Source organism: Equus asinus, chromosome 7 (genome assembly GCF_041296235.1).
Source record: "Equus asinus isolate D_3611 breed Donkey chromosome 7, EquAss-T2T_v2, whole genome shotgun sequence".
NCBI lineage: Eukaryota > Metazoa > Chordata > Mammalia > Perissodactyla > Equidae > Equus > Equus asinus.
In genome coordinates, this window is record NC_091796.1 from 52,835,092 (window position 1) to 52,859,388 (window position 24,297).

A 24,297-nucleotide genomic window follows, 5' to 3' on the forward strand; every position below is an offset into this window, starting at 1 on the left:
CTAGAAGGCCAACTGGTACGCGTCACTGTTCCCTCGCTCTCTGGATTCCTGTTGAGTTAAGCCAATGAGGAGCTCTAGCAGAAGACTGGAGGAAACCTGAAAGAAAGGTCAAGGTATTTATTTCCCTGCTACCCTCCCTGTGAGGTTGGGCTGGCTATGTCCTTCAACCAAAAGCTCCTTTCAATATGGACTCCTCTCTCCTTTTGGGGATTGATAACAGTTCCCATCCCTTATCTTTTCGGTCATGGGGGTGCTTATAACTTTGGTTACTGTGGTTCCCCTATCCTGCCCGCTCCTTTGTAAATATTCTTGATTTATCTTAATTTGAGTATGCCATCTGTTTCCAGTTAGGACCCTCACCGATACTCGTCATACTATTGATAGCTGTATCAGTAGAAAATAGGAAACTCTTACATTATTACATCAGAGTGACAGTTTATATAAAAACAGTAACATTTTTGGTATGGTAGCAACATATAATATTGTATCAAATGTAAAATTACCGTAAGACCTTATTAACTGTGGAGAGATACCAAATTCTTTTTTAATTGAGGTATAATTGACATACAACATTATGTTAGTTTCAGGTGTACAGTATAATGATTTGGTATTTGTATGTATTACAAAATGACCACAACAGTAAGTCTAGTTAACATCCATCACCATACATAGTTACAGAATTTTTTTTCTTGTGATGACAACTTTTAAGATCTATTCTCTCAGCAACTTGCAAATAAACAATAAAGTGTTATTAACTATAGTCACTATGCTGTACATTACATCCCCATGATTTGTTTATTTTATAACTGGAAATTTGTACCTTTTGACTACCCATTTGCCCCCATACACACACACCTCTGGCAAACACCAGTCTGTTCTTTCTCTGTATCTATGAGCTTGGTTGGTGTTTTTTTTTTATTTCACATATAAGTGAGATCATACTATATTTGTCTTTCTCTGCCTTACTTCACTCAGCATACTGCCCTCAAGGGCCATCCATATTATCACAAATGGTAAAGTTTGCTGCTTTTTATGGTTGAGTAATATTCCACTGCACATATACTACATTTTCTTTATCCATTCATTTGCTGATGGACACTTATGTTGTTTTCATATCAGAACATATCAAATCTTAGAATATTCAAAACTCCAGTTTCAAAACTGGAATTTTATTTTTCAAAAATTAGTAAACCATGTGATAAAACTCCATTAAACAGAATCACTAGTTGTAACACCCCAATTCACAGACATGCATCAATTCATGAATTGAATTAAAAAATAGGAATGAGGGGGTGGGAGTGCTGACCTAAGAAAAAGAGGAAATGGAAGGAAAAGGAGGTATCCAGAAAATTTGTAAAACAATGGAAACTAAGTTAAACAATGTGTGAAAATTCCCCTAGCAGGAATGGCCCGAAGACCTTTGAGAAACAGATGTCAGGGGTCGGCCCAGTGGCACAGGGGTTAAGTTTACACGTTCCGCTTTGGTGGCCCAGGGTTCACCGGTTTGGATCCCAGGTGCGGACATGGCACCGCTTGGCAAGCCATGCTGTGGTAGGTGTCCCACATATAAAGTAGAGGAAGATGGGCATGGATGTTAGCTCAGGGCCGGTCTTCCTCGGCAAAAAGAGGAGGATTGGCAGCAGTTAGTTCAGGGCTAATCTTCCTCAAAAACAAAAAGTCAATATTCAGTTGTAAGATGCTTGCTCAGCTCTCCTGTTAACTACAAACCTTCCTTCAAATCTGGTAACAGCATTGTGTTCATGGCATTTAGGGAAGTAAAGGGATTAGGATAATGTCCAGAAGGGTTGTTGACAAGGTACAAAAATGGGGAGGGGTGGATTTGACACCTAAGAGTTTAAATGCAGTGAGGAAATAAAAGAATTCAAACACAGAAACTGAATCGGGTGAGTGGAAGAAAAATAAGTCCACTATGTTCTTTCAGAGATACTGGGACGAATGTTAGATTTCCCACATAGAGGGAGCAGAGATTCATTTCAGCTTCACTTACATCTTAAAGGTCATATTCACATGAGCAAGCTGGAGGACTTTGAGAGTCCAAAGTAAAAAACATTGCCTCCAGCCTAAGTGGAAATAGGGATGAGACAAAAAGCAAAACTTTGCAATTGGCCAAAAGGAGTGACAGTGATCCTAATAGAAAATTCAGTTATTGCGGTGTGTCCTTTAAAGGCTATCAAATTCCTTTTACTGACTTATAATTGCAATATATTCAAGGAAAGCTTTGGTCCCCTAAAACACTGAGAGGATATTCCTTGGAATTAGCAAACTAAATGCATGCTTCCATGTCTCCTATCCCAAGCCCCTTGAAGGGATCAAAGATCTGGGTTGTTTGTTTCTATAATCCTTACCACCGCTAGAAAATTAGAAAGGGTGGCATAAGTCCAGCAGAAATTTTGAGGAACTCCTGGAACCACAAGAAACCCAGTCCAAAGCAAATAGAAGAGTTTTAAGTGCAATTCTTGAGAGTTTTAAGTGCAATTCTTGAGAGTTTTAAGTGCAATTCCAGAGAATTCAAACTCAAAATCAACAAATATAAAGAGGAGAAGGGAGCCTCAAAGCAACATTTTTTGTTTTATTGAGGTATAATTTACATACCATAAAATTCACCATTTTAAGGGTACCATTAGATGAGTTTTGACAAATGTATGCAGTCATGAAACCACTACCAAAATCATGATGTGGTACTTTTCCCATCATTCCAAAAAGTTCCCTCCATTCACTCCTGACTCTGGGAACCACTGAGTGCTTTCTGTCACTACAGTTTTACATTTCTAGAATTTCATATAAACGGAATCATACAGTACGTAGTCACTTGTGTGTAGTGTCCTTCACTTAGCACAATGCTTTTGAGAGTCATCTTTTTATGGCTCATAAATATTCTATTGTATGGGTGTACCACAATTTGGTTTTGTCCATTTATCAGTTGATGGACGTTTGAGTTTCCAGTTTGGGGCTATCAAGAATAAAGCTGCTATGAACATTCAAGTACAAGTTTTTAGTGTGAACACAGGCTTTAAATTCTCTTGGAAGATTACCTAGGAGTAGGAGTACTGAGTTCTATGGTCCAAGTATATTTAACTTTCTAAGAAACTGTCAACCTATTCTCCAAAGAAGCTGTACCATTTTATACTTCCACCTGCAATATCTGAGAGCTCCAGCTGCTTCACATCCTTGCCAAGACTTGGTATTGTCAGTTACTTTAATTGTAGCTATTCTGGTGGTGGTGGTAGTATCTCACTGAGGTTTTCCTGTGCATTTCCCTAATGTTAAAAGTCTTCTCATAAGCTTATTTCAAATTCATATATCTTCTCTGGTGGACTGTCTATTAAAATCTTTTACTCACTTTTTCGTATCAAGTTGTCTTCTTATTGAATTGTAATTCAGTATGCTCGATGCAAGTACTTTATCAGATGTATGTTTTGCAAATATTTTTCTCCCAACCTGTAGCTTGCTTTTTTGTTTCCTTAATGGTGTCTATTGAAAACATTTCTAATCTTGATGAAGATTAATTTGTCATTTTTTTTCCTTTTATGATTCATGCTTTTTGTTTCTAAGAAAATTTTCCTTATCCAAGTTCACAAAGATTCTCTTCAATGTTTTCTCTAGAAGTTTTAGAATTTTAGCTCTTAACTTTTAGTTCTATGTTCCACTTCAAGATGGGTTTTGTGTATGATATAAGGTAAGGGCCAAGAGTGGTGGTTTTGCTTGTTTCTTCATATGAATATCCAATGGTACCAGCACCATTTGTTGAAAAGACTTTTATCCATTGAATTTTCTTGGCACCTTTTTCAAAAATCAGTTGACTATATATGTGTGGGTCTATTTCAAGACTCTTCTGTGTCAGTGATCTACATGTCTATCTTTATGCCAATATCACATTGACCGGATGAGTGTAGTTTTATAGAAAGTCTTAAAATCAGATGTTGAACCATCCCTGCATCCCTGGAATAAATAGATCCCACTTAATCAAGTGTATAATCTTTTTGATGTATTGTATTTGATTTGCTAGTATTTTTTTGAGGATTGTTGGTTCAATGTTCATCAGTGGTATTGGCATGTAATTTTCTTTTTTTGTGTTGTCCTTGTCTGGTTTTGGTATCAGGATAATGTTGGCTTTGTAGAATGAGTTAGGAAACTTCCCCTCCTCTTCAATTTTTTGGAAGAGTTTGAGAAGGATAGATGTTAAGTCTTCTTTGAATGTTTGGTAGAACTTACCAGGGAAGCCAATTGGTCCTGACTTTTATTTTTTGGGAGGTATTTGATTACTGTTTCCATCTCCTTCCTAGTGATTGGTCTATTCATATTCTCTATTTCTTCTTGATTCAGTTTTGGAAGGTTGTATGATTCTAAGAATTTATCCATTTCTTCCAGATTATCCAATTTTTGGCATATAGCTTTTCATAGTATTCTCTTATAATCTTTTGTATTTCTGAGGCATCCATTGTAATTTCTCCTCTTTGATTTGTGATTTTATTTGAGCCTTCTATTTTTCTTGGTGAGTCTAGCTAAAGGTTTGTCAATTTTGTTTACCTTTTCAAAGAACCAGCTCTTGGCTTCACCGATTGTTTTCCTATTGTTTTTGAGTCTCTATTTCATTTATTTCTGCTCTGATTTTTATTATTTCCTTCCTTCCACTGATTTTGGGCTTTATTTGTTCCTCTTTTTCCAGTTCCTTTAGGTGCACTGTTCAATTGTTTACTTCAGATTTTCTTATTTATTGAGGTAGGCCTGTATTGCTATAAACTTCCCTCTTAGAACCACTTTTGCTGTATCCCATCAATTTTGGCATGTTATATTTTTATTTTCATTTGTCTCCAGGTATTTTTTGATTTCTCCATTGATCCAATCATTGTTCAGTAGCTTTTTGTTTAACCTCCACAGATCTGTGGCTTTTCTGATTTTCTTCCTGTAGTTATTTCTATTTTCATACATTTGTGGTCAGAAAAAATGCTTGGTATTATATTGTAAATTTACTGAGACTTGTTTCGTGGCCTGATATGTGATCAATCCTGGAGAATGTTCCATGTGCGGTTTTTGTATGGAATGTTCTGTATATATCTACTAAGTCCATCTGATCTAATGTGTCATTTAAGGTCAGTGTTTCCTTATTGATCTTCTGTTTGGATGATCTATCCATTGGTGTAAGTGGAGTGTTCAAGTCCCCTACTATTAATTGTGTTACTGCATATTTCTCCTTTTATGTCTGTTAATAATTGCTTTATATATTTAGGTGCTCCTATATTGGGCGCGTAGATATTTACAAGTGTTATATCCTCTTGTTGGACTGTTCCCTTTATCATTATGTCATGCCCTTCTTTGTCTCTTGTTACAGTTTTTGTTTTAAAGTCCGTTTTGTCGATATTAGTATAGCTACCCAGCTTTCTTTTCATTGAGATTTACATGGAGTATCTTTTTCCATCCCTTCACTTTCAGTCTGTGAGTGTCTTTAGGTTTGAAGTGTGTCTCTTGTATGCAGCATATATATGGGTCTTGTTTTTTTATCCAGTTGGCCACCCTATGCCTTTTGATTGGAGCATTTAGTCCATTGACATTTAAAGTAGCTATTGATAAGTATGTAATTATTACCATTTTGTTACTTTTTTTCTGGGTGTTTTAGTAGTTTGCCTCTGTTTGTTTCTTCTTCTCTTGCTCTCTTCCTTTTTGATTTGATGGCTTTCTTTAGTATTATGTTTGGCTTCCTTTCTCTTAATTTTTTTATGTATTTATTGTAGGTTTCTGGTTTGTGATTACCCCGAGGTTCATTTATAAAAACCTATGTAATAGAAATCTATATTGAGTCAATGGTGTCTTTAGTTTGACTTCTCTCTAAAAGCTCTACTGTTTCACTCCCTTCCTCCTACATTTTATATTTTTGATATCATATCTAACCTCTTTGTGTGAGTGTATCTGTTACCCTCTTATCATGGAAATAGTTAATTTTAGTACTTTTGTCTTTGACCTTCATATTATCTTCATAGGTGGTTGATCTGCTACCTTTACTGTATTTTTGCCTTTACCAGTGATTTTGTTGTTTTTTGTTTGTAATAAGTAAGTCCCTTTAGCATTTCTTGTAAAACTGGTTTCTTGGTGATAAACTCCTTTAATTTTTGCTTGTCTGGGAAACTCTTTACCTCTCCTTCCATTCTGAATGATACGCATGCTGGGTAGATATTCTTGGCTGTAGGTTTTTTTCCTTTCAGCATTTTAAATTTATCATGCCACTCCCTTCTAGCCTGTAAAGTTTCTGCTCAGAAGTCAGCTGATAGCCTTATGGGGTTTCCTTTGTATGTCACTTGTTGCCTTTCTCTTGTGGCTTTTAGGATTCTCTCTTTATCTTTAATTCTTGACATTTTAATTATTATGTATCTTGGTGTAGGCCTCATTGGGTTTATCTTGTTTGGTGCTCTCTGTGCTTCCTGTAGCTGGATGTCTGTTTCCTTCCTTAGGTTAGGAAAGTTTTCAGCTATTATTTCTTCAAATAGATTTTCTTCCCCCTTGCCTTTCTCTTCTCCGTCTGGGACACCTATAATACAAGTGTTAGTATGCTTGATGTTGTTGTCCCAGAGGTCCCTTAGACTGTTCTCATTCTTTTTAATGCATTTTTCTTTTTTCTGTTCAGCTTGGGTGATTTCCCCGAGTCTTTTGTCCAACTCGTTGACCCATTATTCAATATCATCTACTCTGCTATTGAGTCCCTCTAGTGAATTTTCATTTTCAGTATTGTATTTTTCATTTCCAATTGGTTCTTTGTTATATTTTCCAACTCTTTGTTGAAGTTCTCACTGAGTTCATCCATTCTTCTCCCAATATCAGTGAGCATCCTTATGACTTCTTGTTTGAACTCTTTGTCAGGTAGATTGTTTCTTTCTGTTTCATTTACTTCTTTTTCTGGAGTTTTGCCCTGTTCCCTGACTTGGAACCTATTCTTTTGCCTCCTCATTTTGCCTCTTTCTCTGTCCTTAATCTATGTATTAGGTGGGTCAGCTATGTCTCCTGATCTTGGAGAGGTGGCCTTATGTAAGAGATACCTTATGAAGCCCAGCAGTGTGCTTCCCTTGTCACCAGTTCCAAACATTGCAAGAGTGTCCCCTGTATGGGCTACATGTGTCCTTCTGTTGTGGCAGGGTTGCTCTTGCTGCTGGTGCGAGGGAGGCTAGGTTGTCCCACTGACTGGCTGGTTGTAATGCTCAGTTGTGTGTGTCTGCAATGGACCCTTCAGTCAGTCACTTTATCAGGTGTGGGAAGCCCCAGCATAGTTGGCTGCAAGGTCTAATAGCACATTCCTGTTTCAGTTTTTCTGTCAAGTGAGTAGGCCTCTAGCGTGGCTGGTTGCCAGGCTCAGGGGCTTACAATTGCTGTAGGGCTCCAGCCTGCAAGGCTCTTTTCAGCTCCCTCAGGATTGCAGCTGAGTGGGGCTGGCCCCAGACACAGGAGCACCCAATTCTTTCAGGCTTTGGAAGGTGGGGCCAATGCCCTATGTGGCTGTTTGAGAAACATAAGTCTTCTGCAGCTGAAAAGCCCTGCCACCCACAGGGCCACACACACTGTCAACACAGTCCTGCCCCATGTGTGCACCCTGACCCCCTGAAGTGGACTCAGTTGCTCCACTGCAGAGGCCCCACACATTCCACCAATGCCCCACACACTCCACCAGCTCCTTATGCATGCCCTTCCCCACAAAGGCGGCCCACTCGCCTGGCTGCAGAGGATCCAGGCACCCAGCCTATGCAGGCCCACAAGTTGCCTGAGGGCTTGCTTTGGGTGGGACCAGTTCCTAGGGTGGGCTGCCTGCCCTTGCTGAGCTGGATTAAATGGGTGCTCTAGTGGGTGAGGCAGACCCTGGGCTAACAGGCCAGGGTAAGAACTCCAATGGCATCTTCTGGCATCTGTGTCAGCATGCATGTACTAGGTCACAATAATGGCTGCCATCAATGTCTCAGTCCCTGGAGAGGTCTCACCTCTCACTGAGATGCACCTGGAGCCTATCAGATGATTTTCTTTTCACCAAAGGACTATGCACCTTTATTTCTGGTGATTTCAGGTTGCTTTCCAAAACGGGTGAATTTGTGGGTAGGCCCTTTAAGAGCTGGCTTTTTTTCCCTTTATGTCCAATGTCTTTTCTGGGGTATTCCCCGTAGTTAATAGCCAGCAAAACCAGTTGTGCTGAGTCCAAAGGATACTTATAGCAGTAACACACCACAACTCAGGTTCCTCACTCCTCCAGGGAAGGCTGCGTACCTTAGGATTGCTCCTGGCCAGCTGTGACGCGCTGCATCTTGGTAAGGTGACTTTTTCTCTCCAGAAAGGAATTTCTGCCTCTCCCACCTCAGTCAGGACTGTCCCTTGTTCCAGAGGTTCTTTTTATCCAGTTGTCAGTTCTCTCTCAGGGGTAAGTGTTCCCAGAGTAGTTGAACATTTGTTGTGTCCGTGGGAGGAGGTGAGTTCAGAGTCTGCCTACGCTGCCATCTTGACACCTCTCTCCCGAGGGAGTGTTTTCTATTGCTACTTTGCTAAGAGTTTTTTTTTTTTAAATCACGAATCAGTGTTGAATTTTGTCAAATGCCTTTTCAGCCTCTATAAAAATGATCATATAGTTTCTCTTTTTTAATCCATTATTAGGAAGAATTGCATTGATTGATTTTTTTTTTTTTAATGTTAAACCAACTGCCGGGGTCCAGCCTCGGCAGAATCCAGGTTCCCGCGGGAGAGACGGCATCGGCGAAAGTGTAAGTGCTAGACGTGAGACTCAATGCAGTTGCAAGCAAGTCCAATTTATTTCGGGGACAGGGTACACTTATATAGGGAAAAATTACACAAGGTGGTCTAACTATTGTCGTCATGGGAACAATAGATGAGTGGCAGTGCGTGACTAAAGGTAATAATCAAAGGTGGTTATCTACATACCAGATGTGCAGCATACATATCAATTGTTTAGGAAGAGGTTACATAGTTTCAGGGTCTTCAAAGAAGTTAGGAGGACAGCGAGTATATAAATTAACGGAATATAGACCCCCTCATCCTTGGGGGCTGCTGTTTGTTCTTTGAGATATGTTTATTGCTAGTTCTGCCTGTTTTTACAAGGCTTCCAGGACAGAGGGAAGACGTTAATCAGTAATAGGCTTTAGAAAGGAGGACAAAGGATTCTGCTTAAAGATTATGTTCCCTGGAGAAGTGCCTTGCACGATTCTCCTTCCATTGCCAGACCTTGTCACAATACAATGGCAGCTAGATTGGGGGAATGCTTCCCACAACCAACCTTGTAATATTGGGATAAATTCCACTCAGTCATGATGTATTGTCCTTCATATACACTGCTGGTGTCAGATTTGCTACTTTTTAAAAGGATTTTTGTGTCTATGTTCATGAGGGATATTGGTCTGCAGTTTTCTTCAATATCTTTGCTTTAGTATCAGGGTAATGTCAACCTCTTTTTTAAAAAGCTGAGAAATGGCCCCTCATCTTATATTTCCTGGAGGAATTTACATAGAATTGCTATGGTTTCTTAAATGTTTGGTAAGCAGTGAAGCTGAGATGGCCTGGAATTTTCTTTGAGGGAAGGTTTTTCACTTTAAATTGTTAAATTTCTTAATAGATAGAGGACTATTTAAGTTATCCATTCTTTTTTTGGTTTTTGGTTTTTTTGAGGAAGATTAGCCCTGAGTGAACTGCTGCCAATCCTCCTCTTTTTGCTGAGGAAGACTGGCCCTGAGCTAACATCCATGCCCATCTTCCTCTACTTTATATGTGGGACGCCTACCACAGCATGGCTTGCCAAGCAGTGCCATGTCTGCACCCAGGATCCGAACCGGCAAACCTCAGGCCGCTGAAGCAGAACGTGCAAACTTAACCGCTGCGCCACCAGGCCAGCCCCTCTACTCTTTCTTTATTGAGATATAATTGACATATATTTCAGGTGTACAATACAACTATTCGATATTTATATATATTGCAAAATAATAACCACAATTAGTCTAGTTAACATCTGTCACCATACATAGTTACAGAATTTTTCTTGTGATGAGAACTTTTAAGATTTACCCTCTCAGCAACTTTCAAATATGCAATACAGTATTATTAACTATAGTCACTATGCTGTACATTACATCCATGATTTGTTTATTTTGTAACAGGAAGTTTGTACCTTTTGACCTCCTTCACACGTTTCACCCACCCCCTGGCCATGGCAACCACCAATCTGTTCTCTTTATCAATGAGCTCCATTTTCTTAGATTCCACATATAAATGAAATCATGTAGTAATTGTCTTTCTCTGTCTGACTTATTTCACTTAGCATAATGCCCTCAAGGTCCATCCATGTTGTTGCAAATGGCAAGATTTCCTTCATTATGGCTGAGTAATAATATTACGGCTGAATAATATATATACACGCCACATTTTCTTTATCCATTCATCTGTCAGTGGATACTTAGCTTGTTTCCATATCTTTTCTATCGTAAATAATGCTGCAATGAACATAGAAGTGCATGTATCTTTTTGAGTTAGTGTTTTCACTGTCTTCAGATAAATACCCAGAAGTGGAATTCCTGGATCATATGGGAGTTTTACTTTTAGTTTTTTGGGGAACCTCATACTGTTTTCCACAGTGGCTGCACCAATTTACATTCCCATCCATAGTGTTTGTGTCTTCTCTCCTTTTTTCTCATTAGTCTGGCTAGCGGTTTATCAATTTTAGCAATTTTATCAAAGAACTAGCTTTTGGTTTTGTTGATTTGCTCTATTTGTGTGTGTGTGTGTGTGCACATGCGCATGCATGTGTTCTATTTCACTGATTTTTCTTTTTTTTAATTTTTGTGTGTGCAAGGAGGATTTGCCCTGAGCTAACATCCATTGCCAATCCTCCTCTTTATGTTTTCCACTTGAGGAAGATTAGCCCCTAGCCAACATCGAGCCAACATCGAGGCTAATCTTCCTCTGCTCTGTATATGGGATGCCTCCACCACATGGCTGACGAATGAAGCAGGTCTGCACCCAGGATTCGAACCTGTGAACCCAGGCTGCCAAAGCAGAGCATGCAGAACTTTAACCGTTCAGCCACACGGCCAGCCCCTGATTTTTTTTTTTTATCTTATCTGTACTAATTCAATCCTTCTGGATTTTATTTGCTGTATTATTTTGGGGTATATTTACTCTTCTTTTCTAGTTTTTTTAAGATAGAAGCTTAGATCATTGATTTGTGACTTTTCTTCTTTACTAATATGAGCATTTAATGCAATAAATTTCCCTTTAAATACTGCTTTAACTGTATCCCACATATTTTCATATGTCGTTTCTGATCATAATTCAGTTCAAAATATTTTCTAATTTCCCTTCTGAGTTCTTTTTTGATCCACAAGTTATTTAATCTTTGTGCTGTTTAATTGTTAAATAGTTGTGGATTTTCCAGATAACCTTTTCTTACTAATTATAGTTTATTTCTGTTTTGGTCAGAGGACATACTTTGTGTAATTTTAATCATAAATGTATTAACTATATTAAAATTCTGTTTTATGGCCCAGAATATACTACCTTGATGAATGTTCTATGACTATTTGAAAATAATATGCATCCTGCTTTTGTTGGCTGGAGTGTTCTATAAACGTCAATTTTGTCAGGTGAATTGATAGTATTGCCTAATCTTCTACATTCTCATTGCTTTTCTGTCTACTTTTTCTATCAATTACTGAGAGAGGAATGTTGGAATCCTCAACTATAACCATAGATTTTTCTATTTTTCCTTTTAGTTCCATCTTTTTTTGTCTTGTCTATTGTGAGGCTCTTATTAGATGCACATACATCTAGGATTGCTGTGTCTCATGATAAATTGATCCCTTTATTATTATTGTCTCCCTTTATCTTTGGTAATATTCCTTTGGGTAGATCCAAATTTCCACCTGGTATCATTTTCCTTCTCCTTGAAGAGCTTCCTTTAATATTTCTTGTGGCACAGATCTGATAGCACTGCATTTAAAAAGTTTCTACCTGACTTCTTTTTTGAAATATGTTTTAGCTCAGTTAAGAATTCTAGGTTGACAAGTTTTTTTCTGCAGTACTTTACAGAAGTCTCTTGCTCTCTTCTAACTCGCATTATTCCTGACAAAAAGTTTTCTGTTGTCCTCAACTTTGTTCCTTTATATGTAAAAGGTCTTTTTTTCCTGAACATTTAAAATAGTCTCTTTATTCTTGGTTTTCAGCAATTTATCACATGCCTTTGTTTGGCTTTCTTAAAGGTTATTCTACTTGGGGTTCTTTGAGTTTCTGGATTCAATGGGTTTATAGTTTCAACAGAGCTGGAAAATTTGGGGCCATTATTTTTCAACTTGTTTTTCCCATTCACTTCTGGAACTCCAATTGCAGGTGTATTAGGCCATTAATATTGCCTCACAGGTCACTGATGCTCTGTTCTTTTCTTTTTCTGTTTAATCCTTCTCTGTGCTTCATTTTGGCTAGTTTCTTTTGCTCTGTCTTCATATTCACTAATCTTTTCCTTTGTAGCGTCTATTCTGCTTTTAATCCCATAGAGTATATATTTTTTATCTCAGAAATTCTAGCTTTTGTGGCTGGCCCCATGGCCAAGTGGTTAAGTTTGTGCGCTCCACTTCAGCGGCCCAGGGTTTTGCTGCTTCAGATCCTGGGGGCAGACATGACACTGCTCATCAGGCCATGCTGAGGCGGCAGCCCACATGCCACAACTAGAAGGACCTACAGCTAGAATATACAACTATGTACTGGGGGGCTTTGGGCAGAAGAAGAAGAAAAATAAAATGAATAAATAAAAAGCAGAAGCTAAAAAAAAAGAAATTCTAGCTTTCATTTTTTCTTTTTTTCATACCTTTCATATCTTTCATACCTCTCTTCATTATGCTTAAATTTTACTCTCTTGAAGGTCCTTATCTGGATGTTAGCAGTGTGGGGTCTGTTTCTATTAACTGGCCTTTCTCCTGTTTATGGGTTATGTTTCTGCTTTTATATATGCCTGATAATTTTGATTGGATGTTAAACACCGTAAATTACAAGTTAGAATTGCTGGGATTTTTTTTTTTTTGCATTCTTTTAAATAATGTTGAATTTTGATTTCATCCACACTTCCTACTCTGGCTGGTGGGGACAGGAACTATTCCAAGCCCCATGCAACCTCCATGTATTATTTTGTCTACCGTTTACTTGGAATCAGTTGAATCCTCCCAAGGTCTGTATTCAAGCTCTGTTAGGTCCAAAACAATCTTTAGTCTTAGGAGAATTTATCTCCACTAATAAGGCAATACTTTCCTGAGGACTCCACCCCGTGCTCTATATATTACCAAATCTTTTCTCTCTGGCAGGCAGGAACAGGTACTGTTCCAAACCCCATGCTAGTGCCCATAATTTTTTGCCTATTCCTTTCTGGTGGCTTTTTCTCAAACTTGAGTCATTTCCTTGCATTCATATGCATCTCAGTACTCAGCCAAAGACTAGAAGGGATCCTTCTGTTCTCTGCCTCTCAAATTATAGCCACATTGGCCTCCTCTAATATAAATACAAACACTAATATTTTTCTCCTCAACTCAGCAAGACTGCTGGTCTCTGTTTGGGTCCCCCCTTTGCACTGTAGCCTACAAACAGCCTCCAGACAGTAAGCTGCAGCAACTGTAGGGCGCTTTGTCTGTTTCTCTTCTTGCCAAGATCACTGTCCTCTCCCTGTGGTCCAGAGTCTGAAGTCCTTTCTTCCAAATGTTTTAGCTGGTTTTCCAGCTGTATAAGATGGGAGTATAAATCCCGTCCATGTTACTTTATTTTTCCTAGAAGTAACAGGGATATTAATTACAGCAATTCTTTTAGGGTCATTAATTAAGGGCAGCATTTGGAACGGCCTGTCCCTGTATAATAAGCTGATAACAGTACTAACAATTTTCCAGACAAAGTTCACAGTTTGCGTTGGGAGATCCCAAGAGGGAATCTGGGGGCTGGTGATGAAAGCACAGCAGCTCCTAAAGTGAATCCTGATCACCACAAGGAAAACAGAAAATGGAGCAGTTTATTCTGACGTTTCTCCCTAGGATCCCGCTCTGAACATCACTCTAAAATGAAAGCTCAGAAGGGACGCAAGCCACCCACCTGGAAGAAAAACTACGTCAGTACCGGAGCAGCCACATGTCCCACCCCCTCCTCCACAATCACCAGATACAGGTTTTCAAGATCTGACTTCACAGAAAGACAAAATGTGATTCTCAACAATAAACAGGAGCAGAAATATGAACAGAGATATGAACACTAATGTGAAGATAACCAGCACTGTGAAGGGAAAAACTTAAAAGCAACAACCAAGAACTAACGCTTAAGGAACCAAACTTAATGGAGGAAACAAATGAAAACTTTGTTTTGAGAAGATATGGCATCAATTTCTTATTTTTATTTTTTGGTGAGGAAGATTGGCCCTGAGCTAACACCTGCTGCCAATCCTCCTGTTTTTGCTTGAGAAGATTGTTGCTGAGCTAACATCGGTGCCCATCTTCCTCTATTTTGTACGTGAGATGCTGCCACAGCATAGCTTGATAAGCAGTGTGTAGGCTCATGCCTGGGTTCTGAACCAGCAAACCCTGGGCGGGGGAAACGGAGCATGTGAACTTAACCATTATGTCACCGGCCGGCCCCAGGATCCATTTTTTAAAAGGGGTGATGGTACTATGAAAAGAAAGCTTGGAAATTTAAAATAACACCAAGGAAAAATTAAACAATTTGGGTGAAGGAAAGAAGGAAGACAGTTGGAAATCAAATCAGTGAGCTGAAATATTAAGCCAAAGGATATGCCCAGAACTTAGCACAAAGAACAAGGAGTCAGAAAGTTTCTTTAAAAAGTTAACCCATATGGATGATGGATTCAGTGGTTCAATATCAATCCAACACAGGTTCCAGATGAAGAAAACAAAGGAACGAAGTGGAAGAACCAATCAAAGAAACAGTGGAGAAAACTTTCCAGAGAAATATATCGCTATTGGTTGAAAGGATCCATCAACTGTAGAATAGGATTAACTTAAAAATTAATCCTAAGGCCGGCCCCATAGCCCAGTGGGTAGGTTCGCGCACTAGGCTTCAGTGGCCTAGGGCTTCCCCGCTTTGGATCCTGGGCCCAGACATGGCACGGTCATCAGGCCATGCTGAGGCAGCATCCCATATGCCACAATTAGAAGGACCCACAACTAAAAATATACAGTTATGTACCAGAGGGGCTTTGGGGAGAAAAAGGAAAAATAAAATCTTAAAAAAAAAAAAAATCCTAAACATATTAGTATTTCAAGACAAGAAAGAGAAAATCCAAACATTTTCCAAAGAGAAAGAAAAAAACCCCAGTTTATTCTTTAAAGAATGAGACTTTACTTCAAAAAGTATTCATTTGAACTAAGAATTCTATACAATAAAACCAGCATTCAAATCTAAAAGAAAAACAAAGATATCTTCAGAACACAAAGTACTCAGTATATATCACCCAGACCAGAGATCTATTCTGAAAAAACGAATTGAAAATATATTCCAGCCATACCACTAAAAGAAAAAAAAAATCAAGAAAGCAAACAATAGTGGTGAACAAACAAATGGATAAAATTTAAAATTAAGTGTTAATAAATGTTGATCCATACACAAAACATCTATATATCTACACAGCAAAGTGGGTAGGACAGGATAGGGAAAAAGAAAGAATATTGCATGCTAACTTTTTTTTTTGGAGGAAGATTAGCCCTGAGCTAACATCTGCTGCCAATCCTCCTGTTTTTGCTTAGGAAGACTGGCCCTGATCTAACATCCATGCCTATCTTCCTCTACTTTATATGTGGGACGCCTACCACAGCATGGCTTGCCAGCGGTGCCATGTCCGCACCCAGGATCCGAACCCGCAAACCCCGGGCCTCAGAAGCGAATGTGCGCATTTAACCACTGTCCCATCGGGCCGGCCCCGGATATTAACTTTTGAATTTCAGACTTCTCTTGGAAAATGAGGGATACAGCAACCCAGAGCTCTAACTCCCACAGAACCACAGTCAGCTAGCGCTAACCGGCTACCCCTTCCGAAGAGCCAAGGCCCTTGGCTGCACTCCCAGCTGCCTATTGCCTCACTCTGCCTCTGAGATGACCATGTCAGACTTAAGCCAAAGGAGTTCATCCAACAGGATTATATGTATCCTTGAGCAGTGGAGGTGACCTGGGTGTCCCTGAAGATATCCCTGCCATACCCACAGGAACACATTATAATATATTTATAGTATTGCTTCCCAAACATTTCATTTAACCGTCAAGGCATTCCCCAGAGGCAGGAAGTGGCAGGGTGCTGTACTGCAAGGCACGGGGTCAGTGAATCCTCTAAAATGATATAAAAACTCACGTATGTGCAAACTTTGCAGGCGGATGGGAAGAGTGTCTGTAGCTTTCACCGTGTTCTCTGAGGGTTCCTACAGCTCTAAAAACAGGAAATCCAGAGAGCCCAGTGTCTACAATCCTTGCAGCCAGGACACTCCGCCACTTAGCTAGTTGTGTGGCCTCAGGCAAGCTACTTAAATCACTTGATGTCTCTGAATCCCCATTTCTTCACCAATAAAATGAAAATGATCTACCTACCTTGCATGCTTGGACGGGTAAGAGGTAATGTATTTAAGCACTCTGCATCAGCAGGGTTGTAATAAACGGTGACTGGCCTCCTAATTTATCAGGTGCAATCTGAGGCCGAGGTCACTTAAAGGACACCTAGGATTTTCTAGCCCACGGCTCCCCTGTCTGCACCGCCATCGACCTGCGGGCTCAGGTCAAGAGCCGCCCGAATCTGCCGCGAGGCGATCACCCTGGTCAGACTCGCCTTCTTCCCCTGGGGCGCCGCTCCCGCGAAGGTCACTTCGCGAGCTTCCGGGCCGAGCAGGGTTCTGCTGGTGCGCCGACGAGGCGGGGCGCCTCATCCTAGCCCAGGGGTCCGCCGAAACCCTGAGCGAATCCGCGCGCGGGCAGCATCTGCCAGCGCTGGACGGAAACTCGGCGGCGACGACTGACGCGTCCCGAGGAGCCAGAAGCCGGCCCTGCACCTCCAGTCGGCCAAGTTCACGCGCGGGCCACGCCCCCGGACCGCGCGGCCAATCAGCGCCCGGCGTGCCGGGGTCCCCCCCACCCGCACGCGCGCGCAGGGTCCGCGTCCTAGGTCTGGCGGCGCGGGAGGCTGCAGGGCGCGCGGGGACATGGTGCGCGGCAGGATCTCCGGGCTCTCTGTCCGTGACGTGCGCTTCCCCACGTCGCTCGGGGGCCACGGCTCGGACGCCATGGTAAGCGTTGCGCGACAGCTGGCTCAGGGCCCACTTAGGCGCGGGGAGCCGTGCGGGTCCCGCGGAGGTTCCCAACTTTGCAACGGTTGCTTTTGTAAAGGGGGAGGCCGGGAAGGAGAGTAAAAGTATCCAGAAACTACCCTTTCCTAAGTTTTTTCTTTCTGATTTTTTTTTCTTTTTGCTGACGTTGAATATTTCCTCTTTTCACATTTGTGTTTTGCATTGTGCTGGAAATGGTAGAATGCATAATATGCAACAGCAGCAAGATCGTTTTGTTGCGTCCCCACCGACGAAATCCTAGAACAGCACATCGCTAGCTTCTTTTGTACTGAGAACTTGATGGGATTCCTGTTGGTGAAGACCAGGAAGCCCAGGGCTGGGCGTTTTGGGTGGTGATCCTGCCTCGGCCACAACTCGCTATGTGACCTGGAGAAGACCCTAACTTCTCTGGGCCTCCTGGGCCCATCGGTGAAATGATGGAGTCACTGTGTGACCGGGAAACCAGACAAACAAGCTCATAGTAACTCTGGGTCATGTGAGAGGGGGCTCTCATAAAATTAGCTGAGAGCATGGTTATAAAGGATTTGTCACTGTAAAGACTTGTGCAAGTATGTATCAGTCTTTGGGGATACAGTAAAGGCACGGACGTTGACTCCTACCTAAGTACTGGAGGGCGTCTTTGCTTCCTGAGAGTGTTAGAGCGCCACCACCAGGTCTACTGCCATGGTTCCCAAATATATGAGTTCTCCGCAGGGTCTCCTCCAGGCCTGTTCCCCCTGGATCCTCACTGCCCATCTTGGTCCACCGATGACACGGCCACACTAGAAAAGTGAAGTTACATGGCTGTGTAAGGAATGCGTGAACACATGCTGGGAAGTGGAAACATCCGTGTTAGGATAATGGTTAACTGTGCGGAAGGAAGGGAACGAAGGGACGGGGAACTCTAATTCACACTGTAAGGTTTTGCATCTTAAGCTGGGTGGAGGGTACCCTGATGTTCATTATATTATCTATGCTCCTTGTGTACCTGAAATATTTTATAAAAATAGGGCTCTCGTTAAAAAATGCTAACTAAACAAAGTCATTACAGTTAAAAGAATTCTTTTCTGAGATTAAGTTCTTCCTGCTTTTTAAAATCCTTATGTGTGTTTTCTTATATGGTATTATGGTAAATGACTTAAAAAACACCCAGTTGGCACTGCTTTGTGGATCTCCAAATAAATGTTTGAAATTTTACTGGCTTGCAAAATCCAAACACAAATTGCAACTTGTCTGCCCCTCTGAGGTGTGGCAGCTGTGGGTAACCGCTGGATCGCTCCAAGCCTAGGTTTTCTCATCTGTAAAATGAGTGTAATAATATCCGCTTCATCAATGTAAATGAGATGCCAGTAAAGAGCTTGACACAGAGAAGGCTGTCAATGAGTGTTGGCTATAATTACTATTTACTTATGAGGAAACTGAAGCAGAGGGATTTTAAATTTGTGAATTCCGAGCACTTTGAATTTGTGAAGTGGTAAAGTAGCCTGGTTTACTGTAGAATAATTTAGGAAATGGAATTTGTCTCTGGACCTGAGTGGTTTATGACCTCTGAGTGAGGAGAAATTATCTGACATCTGTATTGCAAGCCCATAAATACTTGAATATTTATCTTCTGGAGGTCAGGTTTGTGTTGTGCGCTGATTCTCAGGTGCCTTCTTAATAGAATGTGCTACTTTGCAGTCCTCGGGGGTACTGCTTCCAGTGCCCTCACGTCATGCTGGACTCAGCAATTCAGCCACATTCAGTACTTAGCAGCAGGGTGAGCCTTCCTTTTCACAAATAGGATATTTTTGTGAAGGAGCCCCGAAACTGTCCCTCAAATCTGTTAAAAGCAAAGAATTCCACTTATGATTTCTTATCAGCCTTTGAAGAAACCTGGAGTGCTCAGGCCCGCTGTGTATTTACCAGTTGCTTGCTTGTCCGGCCACTCACCAAGGTGGCTGTGGACTCACAGCCTAGTTCCAGCTGACCCTGCCACCTCCCAACCATACTTTTCCTCTCCTTTCCCTGTTATTTGCTGAGCTCCCTGGAGCAGCTGTCCAGACTGCTCTCTCCTTCTTCCGGCTCCCAGTCCTGCACCCCCAGCAGTGAGAAGACATTGCTCACTGTGTCACCAAGAAGACTAAAGACAAATGCTCCCTTGGCCCCATCTCCGTACATCAGTCTCCAAACCAACCCTCTCATCTTTCCCTTTATTCTATAGGTCATGTCCTGCTCCAAAATGAATCTGTTCTCCCGTGTCCCCATTCCCACCCCTCTTGACTCCTGGGGCCCCGTTCGTATCCCCTCCACCTCCAGCATTTTCATCGTCAGTCTCTTCTTTTCCAGTGGTTCCTTCTCCATCCCACGTGGACAGGGCTTCCCACTCAGGAATAGTCTTTACGTCACCCTAACACCTGTCTACCTCCTTCTGCTTCTGCCCCTTCCCCACCAAATGCTAAATTACTGACCCCTGCCTGTTGCCTCCATTCTTTACAACTACTTCTTCCTTAATCTGAAGTCGACTTCCATCTCCTTCCTTCTCTTGGAATTGCCTTGTTATTTCTGTTTCCAGTGTCCTTTTCACAGTCTGTGCTTCATGCTGTCTGCTGCCTCCTCTTCCTGCCATCTTTCTGCCCCGCTGGCCACCTGCCCTTCCGGCTGCTCCTTCTTCCTATACTGACCTCACTTCTTCCCTCTCCAAGACTCAGGCCTTAATGCCTCTCCCATCTCATTACACACTCCCATTAAGGCCCCCTCCATGTTCATGGTTTCAGTGTCCACTTTTATGCCAAAGACTCCTAGATCTCATTTCTCACCTCAAGTCTAGCTGCCATCTGGACACTTCCTGTTGGATTTTTCACCTTCATGCTAACCACCTTCCATCTGAATCCGAGCTCATTGTCTTCCATACCCTGTCCCACCCTCCCTCCTGATCCTTCTGGGATCATTCTGCCAGTCACAAGGACTCCAAAGCTTCAAGTCGCTTTTGGCTCATCTCTTCATTTTGACCCTCGCAAAAGGCTTCAGTGAAAGATTTCCTTTTTCCATTGCTTCCTCTCCATGTAGCCCAGAAACTGTCCTTGGGTCTTTAATTCTTGGAGTCTCTCTGTGTCCCTACTTTCCCCCCAGGAACCCAATGGCTAGACCAGGGTGGTCACCAACCCTTGAATACACTCTAGTCTTTTCCTTTTCTGTCCCTTCCTGGCCTTTACTGCCACTGTTACCTCATCTGCGATGCTCTTCCCTCCCCGTCTTCACTGCTGCAAAGCTGGTGGCCTCAACCGACCAGCTCAGTCTATTTTCATCATAAAGCCACCTCCAGGTTCAAGTGCGTTCAGCTAATAGGCTCTCTGGCTTTCATCGTTTGCATCTCTCCCAGAGACTTACCATGTTCTGCCTCATATTATTAGAGTTTCTGTAACCAGGGCTTCTAAACTGTAACTTTCTCAAGGGCAGACCTGTCTGTGCCCCCCAGCAACCTGCACAATCTCAGCGGTGCAGCTGGTGCTCAGCAGCGCATCACACCAAATGCCCTCCACTGGCCTTCGACCCCAGACGGGGGCCTCTTGTCCATCATGTGCATCTCCCCCCCCGACCCCGCTGAACACAGGGATTTAAATTCTGCCACTTGAAACTCAATTTCCTCATCTGTAAAATAGGGATGATAGCACCTACTTTATAATATTGTTGTGAGGATTAAACTAAATCATTTAAAGCTCTTAAAATAGTGTTCCCAGAACGATAAATATTATTTAACAGCAACAATAGTAATACATCATCATAGCCCAATGCAAAATTCTTCAGTAGTTGCATCATTAATGCATTCAGATCATTTGCCTGGCTTTTGGGGGTCTCCATTACCTGCCCGCATGCCTCCTGTCAATCTTATCTTCATTCACTTGCAAAGCAGTGTCCTCACTGGCGTTTCACTTCTCTCTCACAAGCCTCTGGTTTTCGCATTACTCTCTCTGCCTGCGTCCCGTCCCTTCACCTGCCCCTTTGCCCATCCACGTGTCTTAGTCCCTCCCTTCCTCTGTGCTCCTCTCCTTTGAACTTCTCTGGTACTTGTAACCAACCACACATCAGCATGTGACCTTGTACTGTCTTAGCTGACTGTTCTCACCTGGTTCTTGTATGTTAGCTCTTTCTCCCTACTGTATGAGAAATTTCTAGAGATGGACTTGTTTTTTCACTTCTGCATCCCCCATATTGACAAGTAGTGTTGAGTTTCATAGTAGTCGGTCAGTAAACTCTTATTATCAGATACTCTTTGATAGTAGAAACTAAAACAAAAACAAAACACGGGTTCATTTGTCTTGAAGTTTTAATTCTTGGATTCCCCCAGTGATCTCCTCTGAACTGGTGGTGTTGTCTTTTCAGCCCTGCCATAAACTGCAGGGAAGGTAAGTTCTACCTGAGAGCTTTCTGGAACCTTGGCTTGTTCAGTTTGAAGGTGCTGATGAATGTAACTCTGTTCACAGAACTCACAGAGAGAGCTGTGGGCGAAACTCCTGGGTTTAAAACTGAGTCGAACATCAAAGGAGACATAACTGCAGACTGGCATTAAAAATGTACACAGGGCCCTCGTTAAAATAAGCTGAATCCTCAGGAGGACGCTCCTTGCATCCATTCAGAGCTCCTGCTTTGGGGGTATATCAGGGTTCCCTCAGATCGGAGCTCGTCTTGCATTTCCCGGTTGCACGTGCTGTAGTTACCTGATATCGTTGTCCTGTCTGTTTTCGGGCTCCTCACGTTTGCGTTTTTTCCACCGGACGTTTCCCGCAGCACACAGACCCCGACTACTCGGCTGCCTACGTGGTCCTAGAGACCGACGCGGGAGACGGACTCAAGGGCTACGGGATCACCTTCACGCTGGGAAAAGGCACTGAAGTGGGTGAGTTGAACATTCTCTTAAGGTTCCACAAGGCTTAATTTCTATGTAGATTCCACTTCTGACCTGATTTCTCTCTGTTTTTACTGCTCGAAGTAGGTATAAACAGTGTTTTATGGTTTATTTGTTTCACTGGGAGAAATTAAAAAGCGGCAGAATTTGGCCTTCGTCCTTGCAGTCGCCGGTTGACCGCGGGACGGTCCTCGAGCCTCGTCCTTTCCTCTGCAGAGTTTGAGGACCCCAGCGAGGCGGTGCCCCGGCCCGCGGGCGGCGGACGTGCGCTCGCGTAGCAAGGCTGACTGCAGTGCGCAGGGGTCTGCTCGCTGTTCAAAACGGCTGCCTCTTCATGGCGGAAAAGGCCTTGGCCCTGCCCCGAGTCAGAGCTCTCCCCGGGAAGGGCAGGTCGTGTGGGCTGCACGTGGAGCCGGGGGCTACAGAGAAGGGAGCCGAGGCTCAGCCAGCTGCGCGGCTGGTCAGGCGGAACCTCCAGCTGCAGCACGTTTAGATACAAAGTATCTGTTTCTTTAAACGCGTAATCCATGCACATGGTACAAAATTCAAGAAGTACAAAAAGGGGACCTTTGCCAGATCATCAATTTCAAAGGATCATGAGGAGCCAAGTTATGATAGGCTGAAGAATGAGGGGCCGGGAGGCGAGGAACCAGAGTGTCTAGGTTTGGTGAGGACGTGGTAGCCCTCCCGGGAGTATTGCAGTGTTAGCTCTCTCTTAGTTGTAGAATAAAAGTCAGGCCCCTGCTGAAACATTTTCTTACTGTGGAGCAGAAAAGAGGGGTGTGTGTCTGTGTGAAGGACATGGGAACCTTTTTTGAACTTTCGGTGGATGCCACCTAGCTGCCCGCCTCTCACAGGGCTGGCATTCAGTCATGCCGTCAGCCTGTCCTTCGGCAGACCTCCCTTGAGTGCTCCTGTGTATCGGGGCCCTGGAGAGAAGATTGTAGAAAGAGAGAGAAGGGAGACAGAGTCCCACACACCAGGAGAAGGAATGCACATGCTTCTCAGGGAGGCAAACATAAAGAGAAGGTAGTGCAGTGTGAGAAAGACTCGTGTTTTTGAAGTGGGTACAAGGTACACGGAGAGAGGGTTAGTCCATTGTCCAGGAGGGCCAGGGACGGCTTCAGAGCTGAGGCGAGGCTTTGTGCCAGGGAATCTGCCAGGCAGGAGGAGGAGACGTGCAGTGACTCCCTGTCTGCTTCCCGGTTAGGTCACTGATTTACTGCTGACGTTGTCCCCGAGGCAGTTACCACTGACACCATAGGTTTGTGAGCTGTCAGCTTCTCCTGCGACTTTAAGGGTCTCTGGTGTAAGCTGAGCACTTTGTGAAGCTGCTTTCTCCACACTGCAGACCACACAGGGTGGCCCCAGAGGTTGTGTAAAACGCAGCAAGCTTACAACATGTGTTGTGGGACAGGCCATTGGAACCACTCTGTCAGCAGCTGAGACTTTGGACCCTGCCGGCTGGAGCCGCAGTGAGGGAGCCTGCGCACACCATGTGCTTCTCAGACAGACCTGAGGCTCTTCTCGGATGCTTGCTGAGCTCAGTGCTGGAGGTCCTTCGCCGGCCTCGCCCTCCTCCCTTCCCCTCCCCACCCAGCTGTCCTGGGGCTCCCCTGGGGCAGGGCTACATCAATTTCCATCTCCATTACTGCAGTCAATCGTTCCTGCGCAGTCTCCTTCAGACCACAGCACAACAGAACCCATTTGAACTTTAACCTCGCTGCAGTGCTTCAGGTGACTCGAGGCAGTCTCTCGGAGTGTGTTATGTGGCATTCGCCTTAAAGATCAACAGTTCCCTTAGCTCAGCATGGTTCTCCTGCAGTCTTTATCAGCTTGCTTACCCAGTCATTCTTTTATGATCCAAAAAGAAAAGAAGGAAAATAGTGCTTTCCTCATTACTGTGAAGACAGTTCTTGTGTGTGTGTGAGAGAGAGAGAGAGGGAGGATTATGGTTGCTTTTTTATGTATAAAATAGACCAATATAGTGTTTTATTGTTTTTAAGTAGAGAAAGAAAAGGAAAAAGAAATGAAAAAAGAGGAAATTTTAAAGAGACCAAAAACAACCTTAAGGGTTCACGC

General features: G+C 42.7%; 1 protein-coding gene and 1 long non-coding RNA gene across 3 annotated transcripts in view; one reads left to right on the forward strand and one right to left on the reverse strand.

Moving 5' to 3' along the window:
• The window catches only part of LOC139045672 (uncharacterized), a 129,756-nt gene extending 112,677 nt beyond the window's left edge, over positions 1-17,079 (reverse strand). Inside the window, exon 1 of the long non-coding RNA XR_011504512.1 lies at positions 16,838-17,079. This is a non-coding gene — a long non-coding RNA (uncharacterized lncRNA). The remainder of the gene's footprint in view (positions 1-16,837) is intronic.
• Positions 17,025-24,297, forward strand: part of ENOSF1 (enolase superfamily member 1) — a 28,136-nt gene continuing 20,863 nt past the window's right edge. For both annotated transcript variants that reach the window (XM_014862979.3, XM_044773563.2), the window contains exons 1-2: positions 17,025-17,291; positions 22,098-22,206. In XM_014862979.3, the coding sequence (XP_014718465.1) occupies positions 17,208-17,291; positions 22,098-22,206 (193 nt within the window). In that variant the 5' untranslated portion in view covers positions 17,025-17,207. The remainder of the gene's footprint in view (positions 17,292-22,097; positions 22,207-24,297) is intronic.